General features: G+C 39.7%; 1 protein-coding gene across 6 annotated transcripts in view; it reads left to right on the top strand.

The window, feature by feature from the left end:
* Positions 1-1,863: 1,863 nt before the first annotated feature.
* Positions 1,864-24,988, top strand: part of ppp2r5eb (protein phosphatase 2, regulatory subunit B', epsilon isoform b) — a 34,418-nt gene continuing 11,293 nt past the window's right edge. The window contains exons 1-5 of one of the 6 annotated variants that reach the window (XM_088353695.1): positions 1,864-2,241; positions 14,926-15,086; positions 22,192-22,388; positions 23,312-23,413; positions 23,485-23,577. In XM_088353695.1, coding sequence (XP_088209821.1) covers positions 14,930-15,086; positions 22,192-22,388; positions 23,312-23,413; positions 23,485-23,577 — 549 coding nt within the window. In that variant the 5' untranslated portion in view covers positions 1,864-2,241; positions 14,926-14,929. Of the gene's footprint in view, positions 2,467-11,313; positions 11,555-14,922; positions 15,087-22,191; positions 22,389-23,311; positions 23,414-23,484; positions 23,578-24,988 lie in introns of those variants that run through there. The other 5 variants (XM_088353694.1, XM_088353693.1, XM_088353692.1 and 2 more) reach the window with 5 other exon arrangements.

Below are 24,988 nucleotides of genomic sequence, written 5' to 3'. Positions count from 1 at the left end.
AAATAAGTATAAAAGGAGAAAATGAAAAAGGACAGGTTTGTGGTTATCCCTTTAATCAGTATATTACCATTAATAATTTAATGCAGAAAATGAATTAATAATTTGAATAAGAAAATTCTACTTAATTCTATTTGCATGTATTTTTTCCTTCTACAGTGAACGTCCAAGCGACTTCATTTCTGAACTTTTTTATAATAAAACCTCATTCATGCCGAGCAACTCAGTATCTCACAACAAAATGTTAATTAACAATACATATGATATAACGAAACATAATTACGATGCAACATGTTAAACTACATAAATAAACACGTTTGAAAAAAAAATATGGTGTAAGATTATCTTGTATTTTGTAAGGGAAAATACGACAGTTTGTAATGGCATGGAGCCCTGGAGCGCGACAGGTATTCTATATTGACATCTAGTGGTCAAATATTACTCACTGTCCCTTTAAAACAGGGGTGTCGAACAAGTTTGACACAAAGAGCCGAAATTTTTAACCTGGAGAGTCAAAGGGCCACACCACGCACTGACCGGCATTAGACGTAACCTACGCAGATGATTGGCAGTCAGTTATGTGTCCGGAGCAGCATAAAAACAACAAATCTGCTATTAATTTCAAAATATTATGTATTTGTTGTTAACTCTGATGGATTCAAGTGTGTTTCAAGAGGGGAAAAAAACTAAACATGAAAGGAGGCAAAGAGCCACAGTATAAGGTAAATATGATGAGGCAAAGAGCCGCATTCTTATTGGCCAAAAGCCGCATGCGGCTCTAGAGCCGCGTGTTCGCCAACCCTGCACTATATGGACATCTAGTGGTCAAATATCACTCACTGTCCCTTTAAAAGAAGGGGAATAAAAGTACAGTGGAACCTCGGTTTTCGAACGCCTCTCAGTTCGGACAGGTCGGTGTTCGACCAAAAATTTTGAGAAATTCTTGCTTCGCTTTTCGTTCAAAAAATCGGAGTTCGAACACCGGTACGCTAGGGGCAATGCTGAGCTGCGTACGAGTGTAGATTGCCACCACCCCTCGTGAAGAACTGTTGTCAAGGCAACGCGCACTTCTTCTCTGCTTTCGTTTTTCAAAAGCGGTGAAGGGAGTGTTTTAACTCCTAATTATGCCTCGGAAGAAAGTCAGTGCAAGCAGCAAAGTTGCTACAGGTGAAAAAAGAAGAGTAGTGCGTACAACTATTGCATTTAAGAAAGAAATGATAGCAAAATATGAAGAAGGTGTGGGAGTTTCCCTTCTTTCAGGAATACAGCATGGCTTCTGCAGACAACCGCCAAGGTAAGAAATCCTACTCATAATTTTCTTTATCCTTTAACTCTTCACCACTTGTTGTGGAGACCCGGGTGCTAAATGACGTCTAAACGACCTGATTTTTTTATTTTTACACGTTCCTGTTAGCGTAATCGTTCGTACGGAAGATTACGCTAACGCAAATGTACGATTAGCCTGGGTTAGCTTCATGTTTACATTTAGGGTGTTGGAACGGATTCAAACAATTTTACATTACTTTTAATGGGAAAAAACGACTTCGGTGATCGTACAAATCGGTTTTCGTACAAAGAAATGGAACGGATTATGGTCGAGAACCGAGGTTCCACTGTATTTGCGTCCGGAATGATGACGCCCAACTTTAGCCCCGCCTTCTCCTTGACTGACATGCGTTCTAGTCCAATCACAATAGTCGCCATAGCCCGCTGCCATCACCGAGCGCAGAAAACCATACCAGTGACGTCAACACAAACCCCCGCCTTTTTATATGAGTGATGTACAAAATGTCCAATCGGAATTGAGAATTTCGTACGGCCCCACCAACCAGCGCGTCCCTAGCCGCAGAGCAAGTTTGTGTGCAAAGCGTTGAGTGTGCGGTGGTGTTGACAATAGGTGCAGAGAAGCAACCCTGATTCCGACATAGAGAGGAGAAGAAGAAGCCTCCCTAGCCGGATGCGAATCGCAGCATCAAGAAGGGGAATGTAAAATCCATCATCGGGACTTTCTTCATGGGAGTTTGAGGGCTGTCCGCTCGGAAGGAGAACCTCCCCCCCCCCTCCACCGCACCGCATCTGCAGGCCGACAATCTTGCCTCATTCGCCGCCGCTTGGGAAACGCAGCCCCGCACCGAGCTGGAGGTAGCCCTGCAACTTAGCCGTTTCCCCCACCCGCCCGTTAGATTCCCCAACATAGGATAACTCCTCGCCGCCGTCTCCGTTTGCGAAGCGCAGAGGATCAAGGTAAAGTACCCACGCTGCACCTTTACCTCCGCCCACCCTCCTCCAGTGGAGCTAACAGCGGCTTGTCGGGACTCGGGACGGCGCGTCCAGCCTGGGCTTCAGTCGCCCCCCCAAACCCCCTACACTCCCTTCCCCACCCGTCGGTGTGTCAGCTATCGCTAGCAGCATTAGCTTCGCCTCGGTTTTAACGTCTGGGATGATGGGTGACCGTCCGAACCCGCCCAGGTAAAGTGTTTCGACTCCAGCAGAAATTTCATTCATTTCTTTTGCATTTTTCTGCGTTTGTGTGTGTTTTTACGTGTGTTTATTTTATTTTATTTTTTGCTCGACGACGACGCGCTAGCTTGATAGCTAGTTAGCATGTTAGCCGCTTAGCTCGGGCTAGCTTCCGCAACTGGGGCGGAATATTCACTCGGAGGATGTTTGTTGACGCTTTTACGGGCAATGATTCCTAATCTCCCGTGGATGTCTTGCGTGTGCGGGGAAAGCGACTAACTAACGGGGGGAAAGTGCACCGCGTTCTGCCAAGGTTCAAAACGGGAGGCTAACTGTGCTAGCTGTCAAGTTTGCAGGCCTCGACAGGAGCCGGAAAGAGTCGAAAATACTTCGTTTGCAGGCTGCCTTTTCACGCGTGTTACTATCCAAACTGCAAATATTTGCATGCAATGAAATACTTGATTACTTTATCAACATTTTTCAAATCCAGCGGATTCGTTTCAGTTGGAATGGCATACCTGTCAACCTCAGCAAATCCCCTTATTAAGCGATAATAAACCTTAAAAGCACAACACAGAACCTATTTACTCACAGATGTGGCCAGTTGGATGATTAAACTCGACCTGCCGTAATTTTCTGATAAACAATAATCTATTTTTGTTTCGATCAAAAGTTATGATTTTTTTAAACAATTGCAAACCAAATGCTCCTTCCCAGCCGCTAGAGGGCAGTAAATGGGTAGAAGAGCTGACATCCAGTCTGGTGCTTCAGTAAGCCCCGCCTGGTAATTTGATCTAAACTTATTGCCTGTTCACGATCAAAACATTTTCATATAGATTTTTTCATTTATTTCAAAGCAAAATGACTATGGAGACAAGCATATTTTCAGTCATAGTTCCCACTTGAGTCTGTTTGTGATTTTTGTAGTGAGTTGGTTCAGATGTAAAGCTGCATGAACTCATTTAACGCATTCATAAAATATTTTTCCTATTGTTTGCCAATCAAATGTTTTGCGCTTAGAAAATATCCCTTATCACCCGGGATTATGATTTTTAGGTTAGGCTACAAATTTAGGCTGGATGATTGAAGAATACTACTGAAAAACAAAGCTAAATACATGCCGTAGATATATTTTTTAACTTATCCTGTCCACCTGATAACATAAAGTCTGCATTTGGCACACAAGACAAACTGTTTTACGTGTCTGATGTAAAATACAAACACATATTTTTATATTTATTATTTATTTACCAATAACCAACATAAACAATTCTTTCAGCATCATTCTTAGATCTTTCCCTACCTTCAAAACATGTTAGTGTACGTAGCGGTGCAGGATTTCTCAGACTTTTATCTTATTCGCAATCTACGATGACTTTGTTTGATACCAGTGACTGAGACAATCCCAATTATATACGAAACAAGACTGGATCGATCTAACAAAAAAGCGAGTTTTTTAAAAAGTTTTCTCTTTCACCGTACAAAAAATCGTTATTTTGTGTAGACGATTACAAATCTTCTAAAAAAAATAAAGTACAGGGGAAACGTATACGTTGACAGGTATGGAATTGGATGTCACTCACGCATTTTCTTCTTCCTAACAATTGAAGAGAAATGCTCACAGATTTCTTTACTTCTGGATATTTGGCAGTGGTTGTTTACCGTTACCCGGCAAGTCTTCTGTTGGTGTTTTTTTGTCGTGAACAGCTTTTATTTATTGGTCAATGGCTGGATTGACATATTGTGGCTCTTAAAGATTTCTAAAGATTAGAATTAAAATTATTTTTAATGGTGAACATCGTCGACAACAAGTTCAGATGTGGCACTCCTGGATAAACATATAAGAAAACAACTTTACAGGGGGAAAAGGACATTAGAAAATTAGGATAGGCAATATTTACAAGGTAGTGCTTGCAGACTGGCTTGAGTTGCAAGTGCATCAGAAAACAATGCAATGAGATTTGTGCAATCGCAGGTAGCAGCAACACTGCAAAAAAGCTGGCAGTGTCCTGCAGACTGGGCAGAGAGCAGTCAGTGATTTTCTGGCCTGTTTTGATGACTCTGGAGTAACATGAATAAAAGTGAAGCCAGTTTGGGAAAACACATTTTTAAATTCGCACACCCACGGCTTGATTTCCACCTTGAATTTTGTGTTGACTATTGCAATGAAAATAGTGACATTAAACCTTGACTTAACTGTACTTTACTAACGTTTTTTTTTCCAAACAAATAACTTGTGTACTGTTAATTTATAATTTTAAAAACGATCTTGCTGTTTTATTGCACAACTTTATGGATTAGGGACCACGATCCACTTCACGTTGCATTATTCTTTGCCACGATCATGTGGATGTTATGTAAAACTCCGTTCACTTTCCAGTTCTGTCCAAGGGAAACAATACATCTTATTATCAAACCTCTTTTGTGGCGATAAAAAGCATCTTCCTCTCTTAATACAGAATACAGAACACAATGCATGAGCGAAGTAGCGAAACCTTGATACAACAAGGGATTGCTGTACATGGGTAAAAAATGTTATTCATAGGGTAGTGTATTTGTTTGGGTGGTGACGGCCCTTAAGAAGAAACTGTGGCAGGGCCGGCTAGTCATAGTTTTAAGGGACCTGTAGTATCTACTGCAGGGCAGTGGTCAAAAATACGGCAAACCAGGTTTAGATGAGTCCTTTTTATGTTGCCAGCTTTCCTTTGGTAGCTTAAAGTCATCCAAACTGGGCAGAAAGCAGCCGTTGATTTTCTGGCCTGTGTTGATGATTCTTTATAAGGTATTTCTTTCTGTGGAATGCTCCCAGCCTACTACACTCTGATGCCGTATGCTGTCTTGGCTAATCACATAATATTGTACTAGGTTGAGGGTCAATCGGTGAATCGAATTTTAAACGTGGGTTGTTGGCTCTTAGTAATTTGTTTTTGCATCAAAAACACTTAATCATAGCAAATATATCAGCCTTTTTTAATTTTATACGTTTGAAAATTCCTCGCCCCAGAGGAAATCCAAGTTTCTTTTATTCCAATATTACAACATTAGATCTGCCAAAAGTGTTGTTGTACTGGCAGATTTTGAACATTTTTGTTACAAAATGTATCAAAAAGCGGCTCAATTATGACCCCTAAACTGGCAGCAAGAAATTGTAAGCATAGTTGGAAAAAATTAACTTGACAGTGACCCTGACGTTTGGCCTGAAACTACACTTAACAAGATTCAAATCGTATAAGGTTGTTAATCTCTTGACAGTAAACAAGTCAAACATTGGACCTGTTATGGCAGAAATCTTGCCTTGACCCTCAGAATGCAAACCATGAGCATCGGCCTACAAGCGAAAGTCAGAATTGAGTATTTAGGATCCAATGTGTGCAACTTCCAAAATGGTAACTTTGTGGTTAATGTGAATTTTGTAGATTGTTTGAGATCATCAAAAAAAAAAAAAAATCTGTATGCGACAGGATTTGTGCCTGTGATGCAAGCAAAATCTGCAGAGAAGAAAAATTGTTCAGCGATTTCTAGCAGAATTATTCTGTTTCTAAGAATCAAAATTGATTACTCAATTTTGTGGTGTTTGTTTGTTTGATACAAATCCGATGTCTCTAATGATAGCCGTTGCTTAGTCACAATAAAAGTTAGATAGGCCTGTAAGACTTACCAATGGTGGCATTATCATGCAGAACAAGTGTCACCAACATGATGCTCGTTGGCACCAGGTAACCCCCTTGAACACCCTAGTAGCCCGCTAACTGGTTCTGAAAATTGCTCACCAGTGATGGGTCCTTGTGATTTTCTAGGAAATTTGTTTTTTGAGCTGGTATGATGTTTTAGTGGTTGACTGTGCCCATTAAAGCCCTACTTCTAATAATTACAACCCGGTAATAATATACCGTAAATTCCGGACTACAGAGCGCACCTGATTATAAGCCGCACCCACCACATTTGAAAGGGGAAAACCGATTATGTACATACACAAGACGCACCTGTATATAAGCCGCATGCGCCCACATTTAAACATGTACCACAAACACAAAATTAACCCAAACCCGACTTCAAGTCCCGCTATTGAAACTAAATGTCCTTCATTAAAGTCCACAGTCCAAAAATCACAGCCGGCAAAATGAACGGAAAATGATACCGGTACTGAAGGTTTGATGCAGACCTGCAGAGTCCGGGTGCCCGTTGAAAGTAATCCAAGGAAAAAAGTGTATATTTCCAAAGGTAAGGGTGGGAAAAATATATCAGATGAACACATTTACTTATGCAACTCCTTTTTCTTTAACCAACTTTTTACCCCCTATTCTTTCCTTGTCTGTCCCTCACCTTTAGCGGTCCCCACTCAAACTCGGCACCCCGCGTTTGTTCCGCCCCTCATTTTTCGTTCACCTGTGCAAAACATATCAGAATAAGTCTCTAAAATAAATACAAATAAATACATTACAAAAATATACAGTTGCAAATACATATTATACTTGGGTAACACATATTTACAAAGAAAGACGGTACACCGAGAGAGTTTTCAAAGCTTTAACAATAATAATATAGCTTTGACAGGGCAGTTAATGGTAGCAACTCTCGAGCGCCGCTAGCGGCCATTAGAAAAATTACATAAATTGGCCGCATCACTGAATAAGCCGCCGGGTTGAAAGTTAGGGAAAAAAGTAGCGGCTTATAGTCCGGAATTTACGGTAATAACCTGGTAGCTACAAAGTGATAACATGAAAACTTGTTATTTTAGAAATGTATATTAAACTTGTTGTCTTTTGTGCTAAGTAATTAAAAGAAAGTAGGTCCTTCCTTCAAAAATTTTGTAGTATGTCTCGCCTTTTCCAAGCAAATTACAGCAGGTCATTCTCAGATATTTGTGGAGAACTCCCTGGAGTGAGGCGCTATATCAATCTACCAATTGACAGGATAGTAAGCCAGTAGAATAGCTAATTTTTCATAAAGACTTGCTTGGCAAAGTTCTTCTTAGCCTTTGCATGGAAAAATTCATATTGGCCAAGACTTTGTTTTTTTAATTTAATGGGTGGCCAGCAGCCAACATCTTTGATCAACTCTATTTTGTTCACATCACAACATTAGTGTTGACATCTTGGCACTGATCTACACTGTCCAGAGTCGGGCAAAATGCCACTTTTCTTGAGGGCATTTTTTATAGCCGCCACTTGTAAATTGAGACAAATCGTGGTCTAAAAAATCTGAAGACATACAAAGCTAGCAAATGGTCTTGGTTAATGGGAAATCAAGACGTGGCTGTAGGTTTCATGGATGCCGCCATAGGTGAGCATGGTGGGGTGCTTGAAAAGCCCTGTTTTGGCAAAAGCCTAAATCTAGCGACACTGTGTCGTGGCGCATTGTAAATATTGTAATTGTTAGTCGCTTTATGAATATTTAAAAAAACATGCGGTTTTATCTTAGGTTTAAGTGTAATAAAGATCCAGAGACAATGTTTGTGTCTATAAAGGTTGTGTGATGTAATTGTCTTAAATAATTTGCGGAAACTGGTGTCCCTTTTTTTTAGTACAGTGAACACTAGTCCATCCAAAGGTTATGTTTCAAATAGAACCCTGATAGTCGAAAACTGTGACGTAGAAACCTTTATTTTTTAATATAATTATAATGCAATTAGACACTATCGAACATTGAAACCAAAGAACAATCGACTTTACAGGCCCTGGCATTTGTTGAACGAATAAAAGTACTGTAAAGACAGTTTTTTTTTTTTCTCACAAATTTATTTTACTGTCAAACAATAATGAGCGCTGAGCCTGTTTGGCCAATCCAAATGCAAAACATAATGCATGATGTACCGTAAAATCAGGACTATAGAGCGCACCTGATTATAAGCCGCACGCACTAAATTTTACGGGCATTATTGGTTTTGTCCTTACACAAGCCGTACCTGTATATAAGCCGCATGCGCCCACATTAAAACATGAAGCAAAGTCAAAAGCTTATCCCAAATTTGACTAAGTGACGCGATTGTAACTATAAATATAGTATACAATCCAAACACCATAATCGGCAACATGAACGGAAAATGATACCTGTAATTACAATTTAATGCAAAGAGATTTAACTCAGCTTCACCCCACTTCCCGTCAGCCCACGTTTGCTCCGCCCCTTCTTTTTGATTCGCTCGTAGAAAACATATCACAATAAGTCTCTAAAATAAATACATTACAAAAATATACAGTTGCAAATACATATTATACATGGTTACACATATTTACAAAGAAAGACGGTACACCTAGAGAGTTTCCAAAGCTTTGATAATAATAATATAATTTTCATCCCAAACCGTGCCTGTGAAAGGTACCAACCCGTTACTAATAACACGCGCTAATAATATCATGTGTATCTGTTAAAAAAAGCCATACCACAAATGCGAAATTCACGGATAAACGTCCTCATCTTTCTCCTTATAACTGCCGCCATCAATGGCGACTTCCTCGTTATTGGAAAGAACCTTTGTCAGACTGACAATTCGTACGCTAACTAAGAGGATGCCGTCTACCTCGGCGCACTTATTCCACCGGTCTAAATTTTACCTTTTGTACTCGAGTGCCGCTGGTGGCAGTTAGAAAAATTACATAACTTGGCCGCTTCACTGAATAAGCCGCAGCGCTGAACATTTGGGAAAAAAGTAACGGCTTATAGTCCGGAATTTACGGTAATCTAGTGATGTCGCAATATTGTAAAAAGTAAATTGCGGCACAGCAAGGTTTTACTGTAAATGTAAATATGAAGAGAACACAAATGGTACCGGTTTTAGGGTAAAATCAAATTTAGACAGTTCTTCGCATTTTTTTGCTCTTTCTTTACAAATATATATTTGTGAGATTTATACATGGCTGATGAAAAAGGCATGCATGTGTAAGCAAGCACCAACATATATTTTGCCCCATCGCCTACCCCTACTATCATGCACGTATTATGTGAAAGAAAACTCATGCAGTTTTGATTTCGGTTTCTTCCCGTCTTGACGAGCTCGTCGTTGTAGAAAAAGGATTCCTGCAATGAAGGCAGCCGGAATGCAGAGTGTCGCTAAAAACAGTGGCAGGGTGAATGCTTAAATCAATGTCACATTCTATTGACAGCTGAAATGATAACATTAATGTAAAGGCAGGATAATTACTTTTAGACACAGTAGGTGGAGCATGGACAGGCTGACGTAACGATTCCTTTACTCACCATTGCCCCTTGGGTGATAATGAGGTCTTAATTGTATTTAGTTACAATTTAATTATTATTAAGTTCTGTACAAAGTCTTGTACGGAATCTTTAAAACAGGACAATTGATCCAAAGTAACAATAACCTTATCAGCATTAACATTTATGTGATTTTTCTTTTTTTTCTTCTTTTAATCTATTACATGTCATCATCTCCTTGCATAAACTCGTCTTATATTCCCTGTAGTTGGCATTTCTAGCAGTTAATTGCAAAATACTCCATTACAGCATTCACCAACACCCCTAAGAACAGCTGAGTAGCCCATGGACTGGTTCTGAATGGTTCACCACCGACAGGTCGTTGTTATTTTCTAGGAAATTAGATTTTAACTGGCATGAGAAGTCATTGACATTATCTGTGCCTTACAATGCATGAACAATTTTTTCCCAAATTCTTTTTAAAATTGGCTATTTATTTATCTTAGTCACTCACTGCCCTTACACAAGATATGTTCTAGTGGTTGACTGAGACTGTTTTAACCTTACTTCTAATTATTACAACCTGGAAATTGCACAATAACAACATGGTAACAACATTGTTATAATATTTTAGAAATGCATATCTAACTGGTTGCCCTTCAAGCTAATTGGGAACAAGAAAGTAGTTCTCGGCTTCACAAAGATTAGTAACCCTTCTATGGTAGGGCTGCAGTTAACAACGATTTTAATAATCGATTAGTCACCGACTGAAACAATTTGTCCAATAATCGGATAATAATTAAATATGTGCATTTTTACGAACTGCGTTCCGCGGTCAACTGCTAAGTCTGTAACGAAAGCACTTAATGATTCTCAACAGTTTGTTTTCAAACAGTTTCAACAGCTGACATTTGTTGATTTTAATGTTTTAACAACTAACGCGTGTTCTTCGAACTACATGCGTTTAACTTCAAGTACGTTCGTCATTAATGGTCTAGCATAACACTAGCGCTTTCTTGTATAGCGCAATATATGTGTAGAAATGTACAATGCACGTTATCAAAACTGTATCGGTTGAAATGATACTTGAATCTTACCGAGGCGAGTCAGACTCTGTTTCGGTCAACTGTCTGACGTGGTCTTAAATATCTTGTGCGTTACCAATCTACTGCCATGATATGCAAGGTCTGCTTTGGAAATGTTTTATGTAGTCTTCTTTTTATTGGCCATACCCAGGCTAAAATGCTCCCATACTTTAGAAATGTTTTAATGCGTACTTGATGTTGACGCCGTCATTTCTGTGTGTTACTGCTCGAGACTGAGACGCTTTTGCACATGAAGGGACTCTCAGCAGAGTTAGAGATAGTAGAGATGCCTCACTCTGTTAGAAAACGTGTCTGGCGAGTGGCGACAATTGTTAACAATGGAATTCAATATTGACTGTTTATTGTCTATCATCGATTTTGGTCGACTAATGGTTGCAGCCCTACTCTGGTCATTAAAAGTGCTGATACCTTGAAAAAGAAAACTGATATTTTCTAGTCTCTCCTCTCTTGTCCGTTTGTCAGTTTCCGTCCTTCACTCCTCCGGTCTCCCTTCCCTTCTTTGTGCATCTCTCGTCTTTCCTCCTTCTCCTCCCCTTCCTTCCCTTTTCCTGGTCTAATCCCTCCTCGGTCCTCCTGACTCCTCCCCCGCCTCCTCCATCCTCCTCCCTCCTGGAAGCAAGCTCGTGTTGCTGTCATCGGGCCGCTTATGTAAGATTCCGAGGAGGGAACGGCTCCCGCATCGTCCCCGAGATCTCCTACCTTTTCCTCCCCGTCTTTTCCCCTTTCTTTTGCCGTTTTGCGATCATCGCGATCACCGCATTTTGGTTTTGACGGGGAAGACAGCGAGTGGGGCCGATGGTCGTTCACGGGGAGGGTAGTGCCCCTCCGCCGCACAGGTAAGGCCGAGGCTGGGACGCGAGACAAAAGCTCGTCCGGTGACGTCATATAGTCCTTTCGGACGGAGCGCACGTGTCTGATGCCGCTTTCTCGAGTCTTTTTGAATGAGTAGCAAATATCGTCAAAATGGCTGCCACCTTCATCATCAACAGCATCTTCATCATCATTGATATTCTTTGCTAGTTTGTGCATTGCGTGGCGACCACTCGATGAGTCAGCAGCTTTTCGATTGATAATTGTGACTGCTTTTCATAGAACGAGGCGAAAGCAGTGAATGGCTGCTTGTTGTCACGGCGACGCATGATTTCTGCCGATTAGCGGCATGTGCTCAGGGCAGCCGCTATGTTTGGCTCTTTGATTTAGAAGACGTCAGCGCTGTGCCACTCTTAGCATTGTCAACTAATCCCAGATTGAAGGCGGCGCCACGCACTCTTCACGCGGACAACACACTCTGTCCTGGTACTTCTCAAAATGCTTAATCATCCCTAATGTAAGATTGATTAAAAAATGACTTGGGCTTCTCTGCAGCACATATGCAAAAAGCCCTTGTGGGTATTCTATAGCTACTCCTTATAGTGTAAAAATATTGATTTTAATTTCCAAAGTAATCAACACTGTTGATTCAAATGATAAGCGACAAAAAAAATACGCTTTTTATCCGTGTATGTTTCTACTTAAAAAAAAGAACAAAATTTTTTGTTTTGTGTTATACATAAGGTTCTTCAGTAATGTAATACTGTATTTTTGCAATAATTGATCAGTCAACTTGATCGCTGACCGTAAGACCACCACTAATAAGGATGTCGTACAAAATGTATTAGGTTTTATCTCATTACACTATTTGTAGTCATGGTGCCAGAGACAATGTTAGAGAGTGGAGAAAACAAATTCTTACTGTAAGATAGGAAAAAAGGCCAAACAAGTCCTTGTTGTATCTGATGATGAATCGGACTTTGAAGTTCATTAAATAAATGCATTGTAAATTTTATGTTGGTATTGTGTTAATAGTTTACTTCGTCAATAAATTATTTTAACCACGGCCGCACGTATTAAACAACGTTTATCACTTACAATGCTTAGTTTGAGCTGAGAAAAAGTGAAACAAAATGTTATACCGATTTTTATTCAAAAGTTAGGGATGCGCGTTATCTTGATTTATCTATCTAGTCTAGATCTAGATGTATCTTTCTAAACTATTATATAAATCCTGATTTGCGTGCAAAATTACGAAATCTGTGATCATATTATACCTACCAGCTCAGTAGCCTAGATGGTAAGGCGCCCGCTTTGAGACTGGGAGGTCGGTGGTTCGCGCCCCGGCCGAGTCATTCCTAAGACTTAAAAAGTGGTCGGCGGCGCCCTCTGTTGGCTGCGGCTGCATCGGCTCGCTACAACGGGTCAGGTGCAATCGACATTTCGTTCTGTGTACATTGTTACACAGAATGACAATACAAGGAAATTATTATTATTATTATTATTATTTTAGATGCCCTTTTGAAAAAGCTGACGTGTTTGGCGGCAATCTTACTACCAAAATGACGATTTTACGACAGGAGCTTGTCTTGTTGGGGCTTTCAGCACTTAACGGCTGCTTGCCTTCCACAGCTGAGTACTGCATGTGATGGTAGCCAAATCTCATCATTTCATTTACCACTTTTTCCTCCGTGTTTCCTTCTCCAGCCACTCATGTTAGCCACTTGGCTGCAAGCTATGTCCTGCTGCTATTGTTATTGTTTGCTGCTCCAACAAATCCTGGTTCGCTCTTGCAATCTTTACTGGCCTTTTTAGGTGCTTCTCCGAATAGCTGCTGATGTTAGCCCCTGACAGCAGCTCTGACCAACAGTTATTCGCTCTTTTCAGCTGCTTGGGGTGTATCCGGCTTGATTGGTCTTTAGTTGATGCTAGAAGGATGTAACAACAGCTTTTATGTCCTATCACTGGCTTAAATTAATCTTTGCTGAGACAATAAAATATGGAAGTCGGCGCCTGGATTTTGCTATCTTGTATCCTTCAGGCTTCGAATGCATACGCTTCACCTTTGTTGATTTGCTACAGTGACCTTAAGTGATGATTTAGTACACCCTGTCCCTTTTATTGTTTGATTGAATCATTTCAGCCATTTGATTTTAAAAATAAGTTAATTATTAGTCAAGCTGACTGAATAAACAGGACCGAGAAATGCAACGCTAAGAGCGTATACACACCCCAGTTAAAGGGGCACATTGGTGTTTTTCACAATCTTGTATTCTTGTAAATGTCTATAAAGCAATCAGTCTTTATGCCAGGCAAATAATTTACTACTCCGACAATTGACTCATCAGAGAATTTTCAGGGAAAATAACACTAGCAGAGGGATCGTTAGTCATGACCGATCAACAACTACTTGAACTGTATAACGCTCAAGCCAGATATAACTGAAATGTTATTAAAGGTGGAAATGCCATATTTTATTTTATGTCGATAAAAACAGCATTACACATTATTTGTGATTGGCTGATCCCATACAAAATATAATGTTTTGCACCAATCTCTTATCCTTCTACATTAGTCTTACAATGTATTTAAAGTTAAATTGTTCATTGATTTACAATTAAATAATATTGGAAATGAGCAATATTTGACGTCTGACCAGTTCATCCACTGCATCCTGTTAATACAAGTGGAATTGTTTTAAATATACGAAATATCCCAGTTGAATTTGGCCAATCGACATGCATATAGAACGCGTTTGTGTTTTAAATATGTTTGTTACTTTGAGTGCTGCTATCTTGTTTTTTGTCTTTGTTTTTTCAATGCATTGCTTGCTTTGTGTGTGTGAATGAAGACGGGGGTAAATGTCGACTGCAGACAAGGATGCAGTGTGTTTATTTGTATCAATCATAACACAAATTGTCACAAATGTATTTTTAGGTGGCTGACAAACCGGACAAAGACGATTTTGGATCATGGTGATAATAAAAAAAACAATGGGGCAGATTTTGTTAGTATTATTGAGGGTTCTTTGTACCCAAGTCATTGAAATCAGGCCTGCAACATCATTACTCGCCTTTGTTTAGTGTAATACGTACGGACTGGTATGATTGGATGATGAGACAGACGGGTCAGCGCATCTCGGCGCCTTAATGACCTACGGTGAGGTTCTTTTTTCGTTTGAGTTACCCCGCAGCAAAATGTCACGCAGGATGACTTTGCATTTTACGTTTGTCACCTCATCAACGTGATAAAAAGTTCATGTTCGCGGTCTTTGTTTATATTGTTGTTGGGAGTGGCCTAGAAAACTAATGAATGAATGGATGTTGTCGATTTTGTTTTCTGCTTTGCTCTAAAAGTATGAGAAAGTAACCCTCTGCGGCGTTCTTTTCCCCAGCAGGGCTATGTCCTCGGCAGCCACCACGCCTCCATCCGTGGACAAAGTGGACGGATTTTCCCGCAAGTCTGTCAGGAAGGCAAAGCAGAAGCGCTCGCAGAGCTCGTCCCAGTTCCGCTCTCAGGGCAAACCCATCGAGCTCACGCCATTGCCGCTGCTCAAGGGTAAGCCACTGCTGCCTGTGTCACGTGCATCGTCTCCACAGGGATGCGGCTAACAGTTGCTCTTGTCATTTGTTCATTGGATCAGATTAAAAAGATAACCATTTGAACATCATCTCATTGATTTGCAAAGTACTTGGACTAACCAATGCAATATAAGCATTGCACAGATCTTTTTAAAGAAGTTTTTTTCCTTCAAATATTTAATTTAAAGACATTGTAAATGCCATTTTTTCCGCACTAGTAGGAGCACTGGATTATAAGGCATACCCCGAAAATATAGTATTTTGTCTAAAAGGCGCATGAAATTGAGATAACAGTACAAGCTATTTATCTGTGTATAATTTTTGGGCTCTTTTTACCTGTATTGATACGGTTATGTTCATTTCATAGGTGACACTGACTAAAATCGCATAACATTGTATCGAATGGAAAGCAAACCGGGTTTGTGGCGGTGAGAGCGCTGACACTTAACCACTAGTGATACAGATGACACACGGAAAGGCATGCGATTTTATCTTATTATCACACTATTTTTACCCTCTGTGCCAGAACTGCCTATTTGCACAGTGCATTTTGTTTTGCATTCTGCTAGGTCAAAAAGTCTCTCCACTTATTCACCTCTTCATCAATAACATTGTGGTTTCATATTTATACGTATGTAGCTGGAATGGGCTCCAGCGCCCCCGTGGCCCTAGTGAGGATAAACGGCACAGAAAATGGAGGGATGAACTTTTTGTTTTGTCCAATCTATATGATTACTGTATTCATTTCCTATTATATTCACCGCAATCTGCTGTATATAAGGCACATCTTCAAATATCTGACCAAGTTGGGTTTTTTTGGTGTGCCGTGTTGTCTGGAAAATACTGTACATTACACCAGACTTCTCCCCAACAGCTCCTTTACCGTAATGGCCCCACCCATCTAGACTCCAGTATAAAGTGCTGATTTTAAAGACGCAGGCCTTTGCTCCACACTCGATGCTTGTAATGAGAAAACATGTCTCCTTCCTAGCCTAGTTGTCATGGCAACAGATCTTTAAGACACATTTAATCGACATTGTGTAATTTGCATTCCTCCCATTCACTATGTATTTATAGAAGAAAAACGATGATTGTCGGTCACTTTCAAGCGTATTTGTGAAAAAGCATTTTATTTTTTTGTTTACTGCTTAAGCTCCCTACTCCCCAATTTTTGTTTGTTTGCCACAATCAGTATGACTTTCTGGTCACATCCCCCCCTCGTTTCCTAATGTATGTCCTCGTAAAAATTACTTTTCAAATCTTCAGACGGTTTTGAAGCTTTTGTAAATGCTATGGTTAAACCGTGAAATAAGGACTGCACTACAGTTAGGAGCGGGTTACCAAGCTCTGGTTCGGTCATTCGCCTAGGTGGTTCCCTATGTCTTGTTGTATGTCCTAGAGAGTAAGGGTAAGAATCATCTTTACAAATGTTAGTTGTTTCAGCTTTCAAGGTCCTGTCGGTGGAAATTGACATCATAGGATCTTCAACACGTGAAGTTTCCATGTCAAATCGCAATAAAACCTTGACTTCTGGAGTAATATCCAAGTCTTTGATTTTATTCAGCAGGTGATACTTCAGTTAGGCTTATCGCAGCAGGGTTTCAACATTAGAATTGATAATGTCCAGCCAGAACCTCAGCAGTCGCACGAGTCTGATCGTTGTGTCCTTGCTCTTATCAAGACTTCTAGTGGACAAGCAAAACCCGTTTGACTATGGACATATCGGCTTCTCCAGGTCCGTCTTGAACATCTTGGTCATCAGGTTCATAATGTAGCCTTCAAAAATAGCCGTTTAAGATGCATGTACGATGCCGGCTCCCCCCACCCGAATGCAGTGAGCGCCCCCCTCCTTCCCAAGAGAAACCGGAGCCACGGGGTGTCCCTTTACAGTTCTTCAGAAACCACACTTGCTACAAACTAGCAACAAGGAGCACGCCGGCAAGCTTGCGTCGTCCACATGTTGGCGTCCACTCGGCCTGGCCGCGCTCACCTACGCGTTTTCCCACCACCGTTTTTACCGAAGGATCGGCACCCTGATTGACGGGGCAACGGCATTGGGGCTCGAGGTGGGTGTTAGTAGGGTTAAAGTTAGCCCGGACCGGCAGTCAACAGCGTGCTCATACTCAAAATGGCCTCAAGCCTGCTTTGTCGGTCAAATTGAAAGCTTTTTTTTTAGTTTATTTTATAGTTGGGCAAAGAATCATCGTCATTTGTTGAGGATGTGATGGAAGACCATTCAAATTGAATCCTGTCATTAATGACTGTTTACATGCAGGAAATGGTCCGACTAGGATCCGAAGTCTGATTCCTAGAGCAATCAGAATGATTCATTTGGATGTCTAGAGCAGGGGTGTCAAACACTATAGCTCTGGGAGCCACATGGTCGAAAAATCATTCTCACGGGGGGACAGATTAGTATATTATTGGTCTAAAAAAGTGTGCTTGGGGGTATTTTTAGAGGCTCACAATTAAAATTTGGTTCAGGGATGTAAGATTTGGTTATGAAATGATTATTGAGTTTTTTTTCTCAATATTTTTCCCTCACTAAGATTTAATCTCTTGTACTGTTAATCAAATGTGCACTTGTATTAAAGAAAAACTTGGGGAAACTCATGCAGATTGGAAAGTGACAAATGGCAAACAAACACTAATTTACATGATTGATTTAAAAGTTTTCTTGTTATTTTTTATGGAAATGTTTACCCCAATATGGAGAGCTAGCCGATTTAAAATCTAATAGCAAGAAGCAAACAATTGTTTAAACATCAGCAAAGACACTCAGGCATTACATTAAACAGTGCATGTCTGTGACTTTTATTTTAAATAAAATAACAAAGGGATCCTTTTCTTTAATATTTTCTGGTTTAGCAATGATAGTTAGCAAATATATCTACAGTGGTTGCTTTGGGAATGGCGCCTGGCTAGGGTGACATCCGGCGGACATGTTTAAAACTGCAAGTCATGTCTCTTGCTTCTCTCAGCATTGTCTCGCGGGCCACATAAAATGATATGGCAGGCCACATATTGTGCCCTCGGGCCATGAGTTTAGCACATGTGTTCCAGAGACAAAAGAATAACTCACAGAATTCAACAAAGTGCAGTGGATGTTTCCTCCCTGCTCCAAAAGTGAGCTCCTCTCCTGTCCCGTGTGTTTACAAGATCTGCTCGAAGTGGCTTGCCAAAAGTAAAGACTATCACTATATATGGATTTATGCAACTGTGGCATCCACTATATATGGACTGTATTATTTTCCCTGTGAGGGCAAAAAATCAAATGGAAATGTCCTGGAAAAATCACCCAATGCACATGAAGCCTTTTTAGCGAGTAAGCCGGTGTTGGCATGTGTCATCCGTCTCTCTGCACTACAAGTCCAGAATGCTTTGCAGCAAAAAAAATCCTGGATTGAGGATAAGGACCTTTGATGTGGGAATCTAATACGGATTGTCTGCGTTGATGTGGGTCCTCGACCTCATATGGGATAATCAATAGGATAAGCATGCTGGGAAAAAAATCTATATCGACATCCACAAAGATTTGCTTGCCCTTAGCAACGATTGTGAGCCCGCTTGAAAAGTTTTAACTTGCGTTAGTTGTAAAATGAGTCCAACTTTGCGTGTGTGTGTTAGTACTAATGTATATTTTTTATTTCAAGCTACAAGCTGAGGACAGATCAGGAATGTGTTGTGTTGTGTTCAGAGAAAGAAATACGTGGCCTTTGAGGAAGTTACACTTCTAAATATTTTCACATGTATTTTTATTGAAAGAATTCTTCATTTATCTAAAACAGGGGTATTTCCATCGCAATCTGCGGTTGATCGCAGATGCAGTACTGATTAATCATGGGAAATTATATTTAGTGCAATGAAAATAAAGGGGCTTTAGTTATTATCTTTTGTTTTATTTTGATTAAACTTATTCGATTTTTTTTAAGGATTAATTGAGAAATATTGTGAACACTCAAATGACATCAATTTAAAAGCTTGTTTTAGATGCTCTTTTAGTTATATCAGTTTTTGTATGTACAGCATGTCAGTTAATAATGTACAAAGAATCCTTAAAACATTGAAAGAAAAATATGTTATGCATTGTTGGGGGTGGGTCGTTTTGTAGGTAGCTTGCATTGTAGACTGCCCTTAAATCTAAATTCATTTCAGTTTCTTTTTTGGTCTAATTGAATAATTGAAAAAATTCTCAACATTCCCAAAAATGAGATGTTTTTCATATTTTTGTGATGTGTAGATCATTTTGACTTTTTTATAAGTGGCTTGCACGATAGACTGCCTTTAAGTTAAGTTTTATTTATCAAAAAGAGTCCTCAAAACTTAAAAAAAAAATAACTAGATGTTTTGCAGTTTTTGTTGTGGGTCCACCATTTTGATTGTCGTCTGTGCAGGTAGCACATTAACAGTTAGCACCTCCTAACTACGGGATTTTTTTCTTTTCCCTGATCTGCACACCTACACACCAACTGTCACTCTCAAATTGAACTTTGCCACGCCCTCCTTTGTCCTCCCCACTTCAATACCAAAGCACGCATTTTCAAAATATACTATATTAATAACAAACGTTCATCTCGCACTTGCAACGTTTGTATTTGGTGTGGTCTGTACAGTTCTTTTTTAATACCATCGTTTTGAAATTATATGGTCATAAATATAAATGTCTTTTATATGGGATTGAATTATACCAGAGCGGTGTTTTTAGTCCCCTTGTATGCACATACTTGACGTTGCACTCGTATATATTGCAACGCAGTCAATCTCCCCTTTCTTCCTTAGTCAAATGCTCGTGTGACGTTTGCGACACTTTCTCAAAGTCACCTTCACGCCGCATGGCTCCACTCACTGCTTGTAACCCGACTAAGGCCCGAATAGCATGCACTCTTGCCGGAAGGGAAATCCCCACGCCCCCAAAAGTGTGCGTTTGCATTAATGGCTTCGAAATGAAACATTGAATGAAGAGGGAATTATTTTAATTGGTGGGTGATTAGCAGGCTTTTTGAGAGCACGTGCTTTCCTACGGCAGCGCTCCGCAACCTTTTCTCTACCGTGGACCGATTTAATGTCTGACTATATTCCTGGGGCCTGGCTCAATGGCAGCATTAGTAATAATAACAACAATTATAATAAGCCGGAATCCACTGAGTAATCACTGGATCAGGGTTCCCACAGGACACCACCAGTCAGTGCTGTTGCATCTCCGGTAAAACTAAATCCAAATGAAAGATGAGTTTTGCTAGGCCGCACAGACAAAGAAATTGAATAGATACTTGGTTAAAGAACAATGCACTAGACCACTATGGAATGGATAGATGTTATAGGAAAATGCATTGGATTTTATCAACACTCTATTTTTACTCATGATAATTTTTAGTGTATAATACTCTCAATTTCACAAGAGTGATATAGGATCTAGTATCAGTAGTGTCACATGCCACTGCGCGTCAATGCCGTGGTCAAGCTCATCTCTGAAGACTGGGAGGTTGCTATACCACAAAAAACAATGGCTTCCAGATAACGAAGCTGCGTTATCTTAGTTTGATCAGGAGGATTATCCTGCTACAGTACTGGTAACCGTGGAGTCCAATCCTATCTATATGTGGTGGAGCAAACCTCTAAAAACAGGTCTGGAGGGATGGGCGTCGCCAGGCTGTATTTGCCCTAGACACCAAAGATAGCGGGGCCCCGACGATCCTGGTGTTTAAGGGATCCGTGAACCACGTTGTACAACATTGTTTTGGCTAGACTCTTTTCCATATCACTCGACTTTAATATTGTACAATGTGGCAGCGTGAATAAAAATGGTGTGATGATAAGATAAAATCTAATGCCTTTTTCTTTCATTATATACAATCCTGGTGGCTTAGTCGTTAGGATTTAGTGCAGGATCAGAGTTCGGTTCCCAGTGCATCCAATGCTGAGCAAATTAGGCTGGCGATAATTGCCGACTGAGCAATCATTGCTCAAGCATCGTGATATACGACCGTAAAGCCCCATTATAACACGCACCCAAATTTTGAGGTATTTTCTAAATGAAGAAAAATGTGTGAATACATGAAAAAACACGGTACAGTGATCCATCATATTTCCTGAGGGTTGCGTTCCAAAAAGGGACCGCGATAGTCAAAATCAGCAAACCTTAATTCATTTATTTGATTAAATACGCTACGATACATAGAAACCAAAGAACAAACCCTATTTACATTCTTGTGCAGTAACAAATAAAAGTACTGGACTTTTTAAAATTTCTGTACCTTCAATTTATAATTTTAGGAATAGTTTGTTACTATATTGTACTAGTGAGGAATGGAATTGAATTCAAGACTCAATCATTTGGACATTATTAGAAAACAATGTCCAAATGATTGAGTCTTTTACCTACCTTTAGCATGTTGAGAAGTCCACCTTTGTGCAATAAAAAGCGTTTTTCCTTGTCTACTAAAAAAAGGCCCTAGCTCAGGAGGTAGAGCGCTCGTCTTGGGATCAAGGGATCCCAGTTCGAATCCCGGCTCGTCCGTGTTACATGTCGAAGTGTCCTTGGGTAAGACACTGAACCCCTAATACCCCCAATAAGCAGGTTAGCGCCTTACATGGCTGCAAGGCCGCTATTGGGAAATGTGGAGCACATTGTAAAGCGCTTTGGGAAGTCATTGACTTGAAAAGCGCTATATAAATGCAGATCATTTCATTTCATTTTTGGTCCAGAGCATTTTGCTGACATGATGGCTTATAAAGAAACTCAAAATTTAAAAAGAAATGTGCACACGAAATATAGGTTCGTCAAACCTTTTTACAGACGTATACAACTTAGACCGTAACGTTATTGATGCACAGGCAGTAGTCTGCTTAGCCAATCAGGATGCAGAACACAAACCACCCACAGCCCAGCACCGGTCTACGGCCCGGTGTTTGCCGGCCAATTTTTTGCAGGGATCAATTAATGCAAAAGTTTGACGCATATTTCTGCAAAGAAACCCATACATTATCAACTTGCAAAGAATCAACCCAAGTCTGATGTAGAGACGGGCTATTTGATGGCTGTGTTCCTCACTGTCCTGCTTTTTTTTTTTTTTTTTTTACAGACGTGCCAGCCCCGGAGCAGCCGGAGCTGTTCCTGAAGAAGCTGCAGCAGTGCTGCACAGTCTTCGACTTCATGGACACGCTGTCGGACCTGAAAATGAAGGAGTACAAGCGCTCCACACTCAACGAGCTAGTGGACTATGTCACGGTTAGCCGCGGATACCTGACGGAACAGGCCTACCCCGAAGTGGTGAAAATGGTGAGTCCTCTCCCTTCATAGGGCTGCAACTAGTTATAATTTTAATAGTCAACTAGTCACCGACAAGTGAAACGATTACTCAAGTAATATAATAATTATTACATTTTTCTTGTACTTTGCATGAAGTTGATTTATGTGGAAAATTATTCTAGACTTGAGAAAAATGGGTACAATGAAAAATACATCTTTTAATGAACATAATACGGATTTGTACAGAAATTAAATAAAATCTAAAACCAACTAGGCACAATGTAGTCTGTAGAGACATTAATCCACAAATAAACCTTTGGCAAATGAATAATACATTAAAATCAAGTAAAAATGTTTTTATCTTTGTAAACCAAGAACAGGCTTATTTGCAGCAGTAGAACAGTAAACAAAAGTCTGTTACAAAAAAACAGTTTTAACAAGTGACGTTTGTTGTTTTTAACGTTTTAACAACTGACTTTGTTTCTTCAGACTGCATGAATTTAGTTTCAAATACGTTCTGTGTTTGTCCGGGACAGTCTGGTATAATGTTCATGCTCTCTTATAGCAAAATAAACGCCTATAAAATGGACAATCATGTCGTCAAAAGGACCTTGGCTTGAACGTTACTTGAATCTTACCTAGGTGAGTCAGACTCCGTTCAGCTGTCTGTGCTTTTTTAATTGGCGTCAATCAAGCTAGTTACACAAACTTCGCAACACCGCCATTTCTGTATGTTTATGTTACGTGTGACTCTCGGCAGAGATTATATTCATGTCGAAAGATGCCTCACCCGGTTTGGAAAACGTGTCTGGCGACACCAGACAATGAATTCTATTGTCGGCTTTCTATTTATGATTTTTGTCGACAACGTCAACTAGTCGTTGCAACCCTTTTCCTCGTTTGCTCGCCATTCCTCATTTAAGGAGGATCAACAATGTTTGCTCGCCTTTTAGGTTTCTCACAACATATTCCGGACCCTCCCGCCAAGCGACAGTAACGAGTTTGACCCCGAAGAGGATGAGCCCACGCTGGAGGCTTCTTGGCCTCACTTACAGGTAAGCGCCAGCACCCAGTCCCGTTTCTTTTTGGATGATTATACAAACTCTTTTGTTTTGCTTTTCCTCAGTTGGTTTATGAATTCTTCATCCGGTTCTTGGAGAGTCAGGAGTTCCAGCCCAGCATTGCCAAAAAGTACATAGACCAGAAGTTTGTCCTGCAGGTGCGCTCGCTGTCTTTTTCTTACTTGGACTCACATATACACTGTTACCTTAGGGTCAAGGCAACCGTCCAGGATTTCAAAAGTATTTTGTTTCATTAGCAAATTATTATACTTTTTTTTTTCTTTAAGTAATTTTGCTCACTTGAGGTTTTTTTTTCTATATTAATTTAGTTTTTCTCATAGAACACTCTCCTTTACTATAGATATGATCTTACTATAATAATTTTACTCATAAATTATACATAAAATAAAAAGCAAAAATATATATTTCAATGCACGGCTCAAATATTTCCCCCCCCGTGAAATAGTTTATTTAATCTTAATGATTTTTTTTTTCTTATTTTACTTTTTTCTTAGCATTTTATTGAGTAATTTAAGGTATTATGTATATGTGTTATATTATTATTTTTTTCTCGGAAAAACGTTTTTACTTGTTTTAAATATGTTCTTACTATGTACTCCAACATTTCCTCCCCCCAAAACTCTCAATGCATAAATTTAACCGATAAAACTGCGTCCAACTTAAATATATATCATCCGATGCACCAGAGAAAAACATTTTTTTTTCACTGGCAAATAATTGTACTTCCTTATTTTGGTCTTTTGTATTTTTCTTAATTACTATTTTTCAACTTTATTTGAGTAATTTTGATCATTTTAGGTATGTTCATTTCATATTACTAAAATGATTGTTTTTTTTTTTAGAAAATACTTGTTTTTTTTTTTTTAAATATGTTTTTTCTCTAAAATTAAATTATTGTTTTCCGATAAAATTTCCTTTTGTCTCTCTCCCTCTCTCTCTCTCTCTCTTATTTATCTACTGTATATCTCTCAATCTTTATCTCATTTCCTTTCTCCCCTTTGCTCTCTCTCTCTTTTCACTTTCTCTAATGATCTTTCTCTACATCTCTATTGCTATCCAACTCTTTCTCTCGCTCTCTAATTATCTTCATGTAGGCTTTAGATCAGGGGATGGTGTCATAATAGCCTGTGGTTTGCAATAATCTGTGGTCTGTGCAGCCCTTCGAGACTCATTGTGATTAAGGGCGTCACAAATAAACATGACTTGGCTTTTAAAAAAAATTTGTCTTTAATCTGCAACGGCAGCTGATATAAATATTTTGTCATTCTGTTCATTTGTGATTAAGTTTTATGAAAAAAAAATCATATACCAGTTAACTTGAAATTGGATACGGAAAGCTGATTCTTTTTTTGCTGTATTTTTCGATGTAAACCTTTTTTCTGTTTGGCGTCAATTATATATATTTTTTTCTCATTGGCAAGCCAGAGAGGAAGAAAACTTGTGAGATGCTGTCAAGTGCAACTTTCAAGTTTTCCCGGCCTCTGTTTGCATTGTTAGTGTCACTCTTGATTTATTTTGGCTGCATTCCAGACAGCAGCAGGCTACTTG

Source organism: Urocampus carinirostris, chromosome 15 (assembly GCF_059441175.1).
Source record: "Urocampus carinirostris isolate Australia breed hairy pipefish chromosome 15, RoL_Ucar_1.0, whole genome shotgun sequence".
Classification (NCBI taxonomy): domain Eukaryota; kingdom Metazoa; phylum Chordata; class Actinopteri; order Syngnathiformes; family Syngnathidae; genus Urocampus; species Urocampus carinirostris.
The sequence above is the reverse complement of the archived record's forward strand: the minus strand, read 5'-3'. Positions and strand labels throughout refer to the sequence as shown.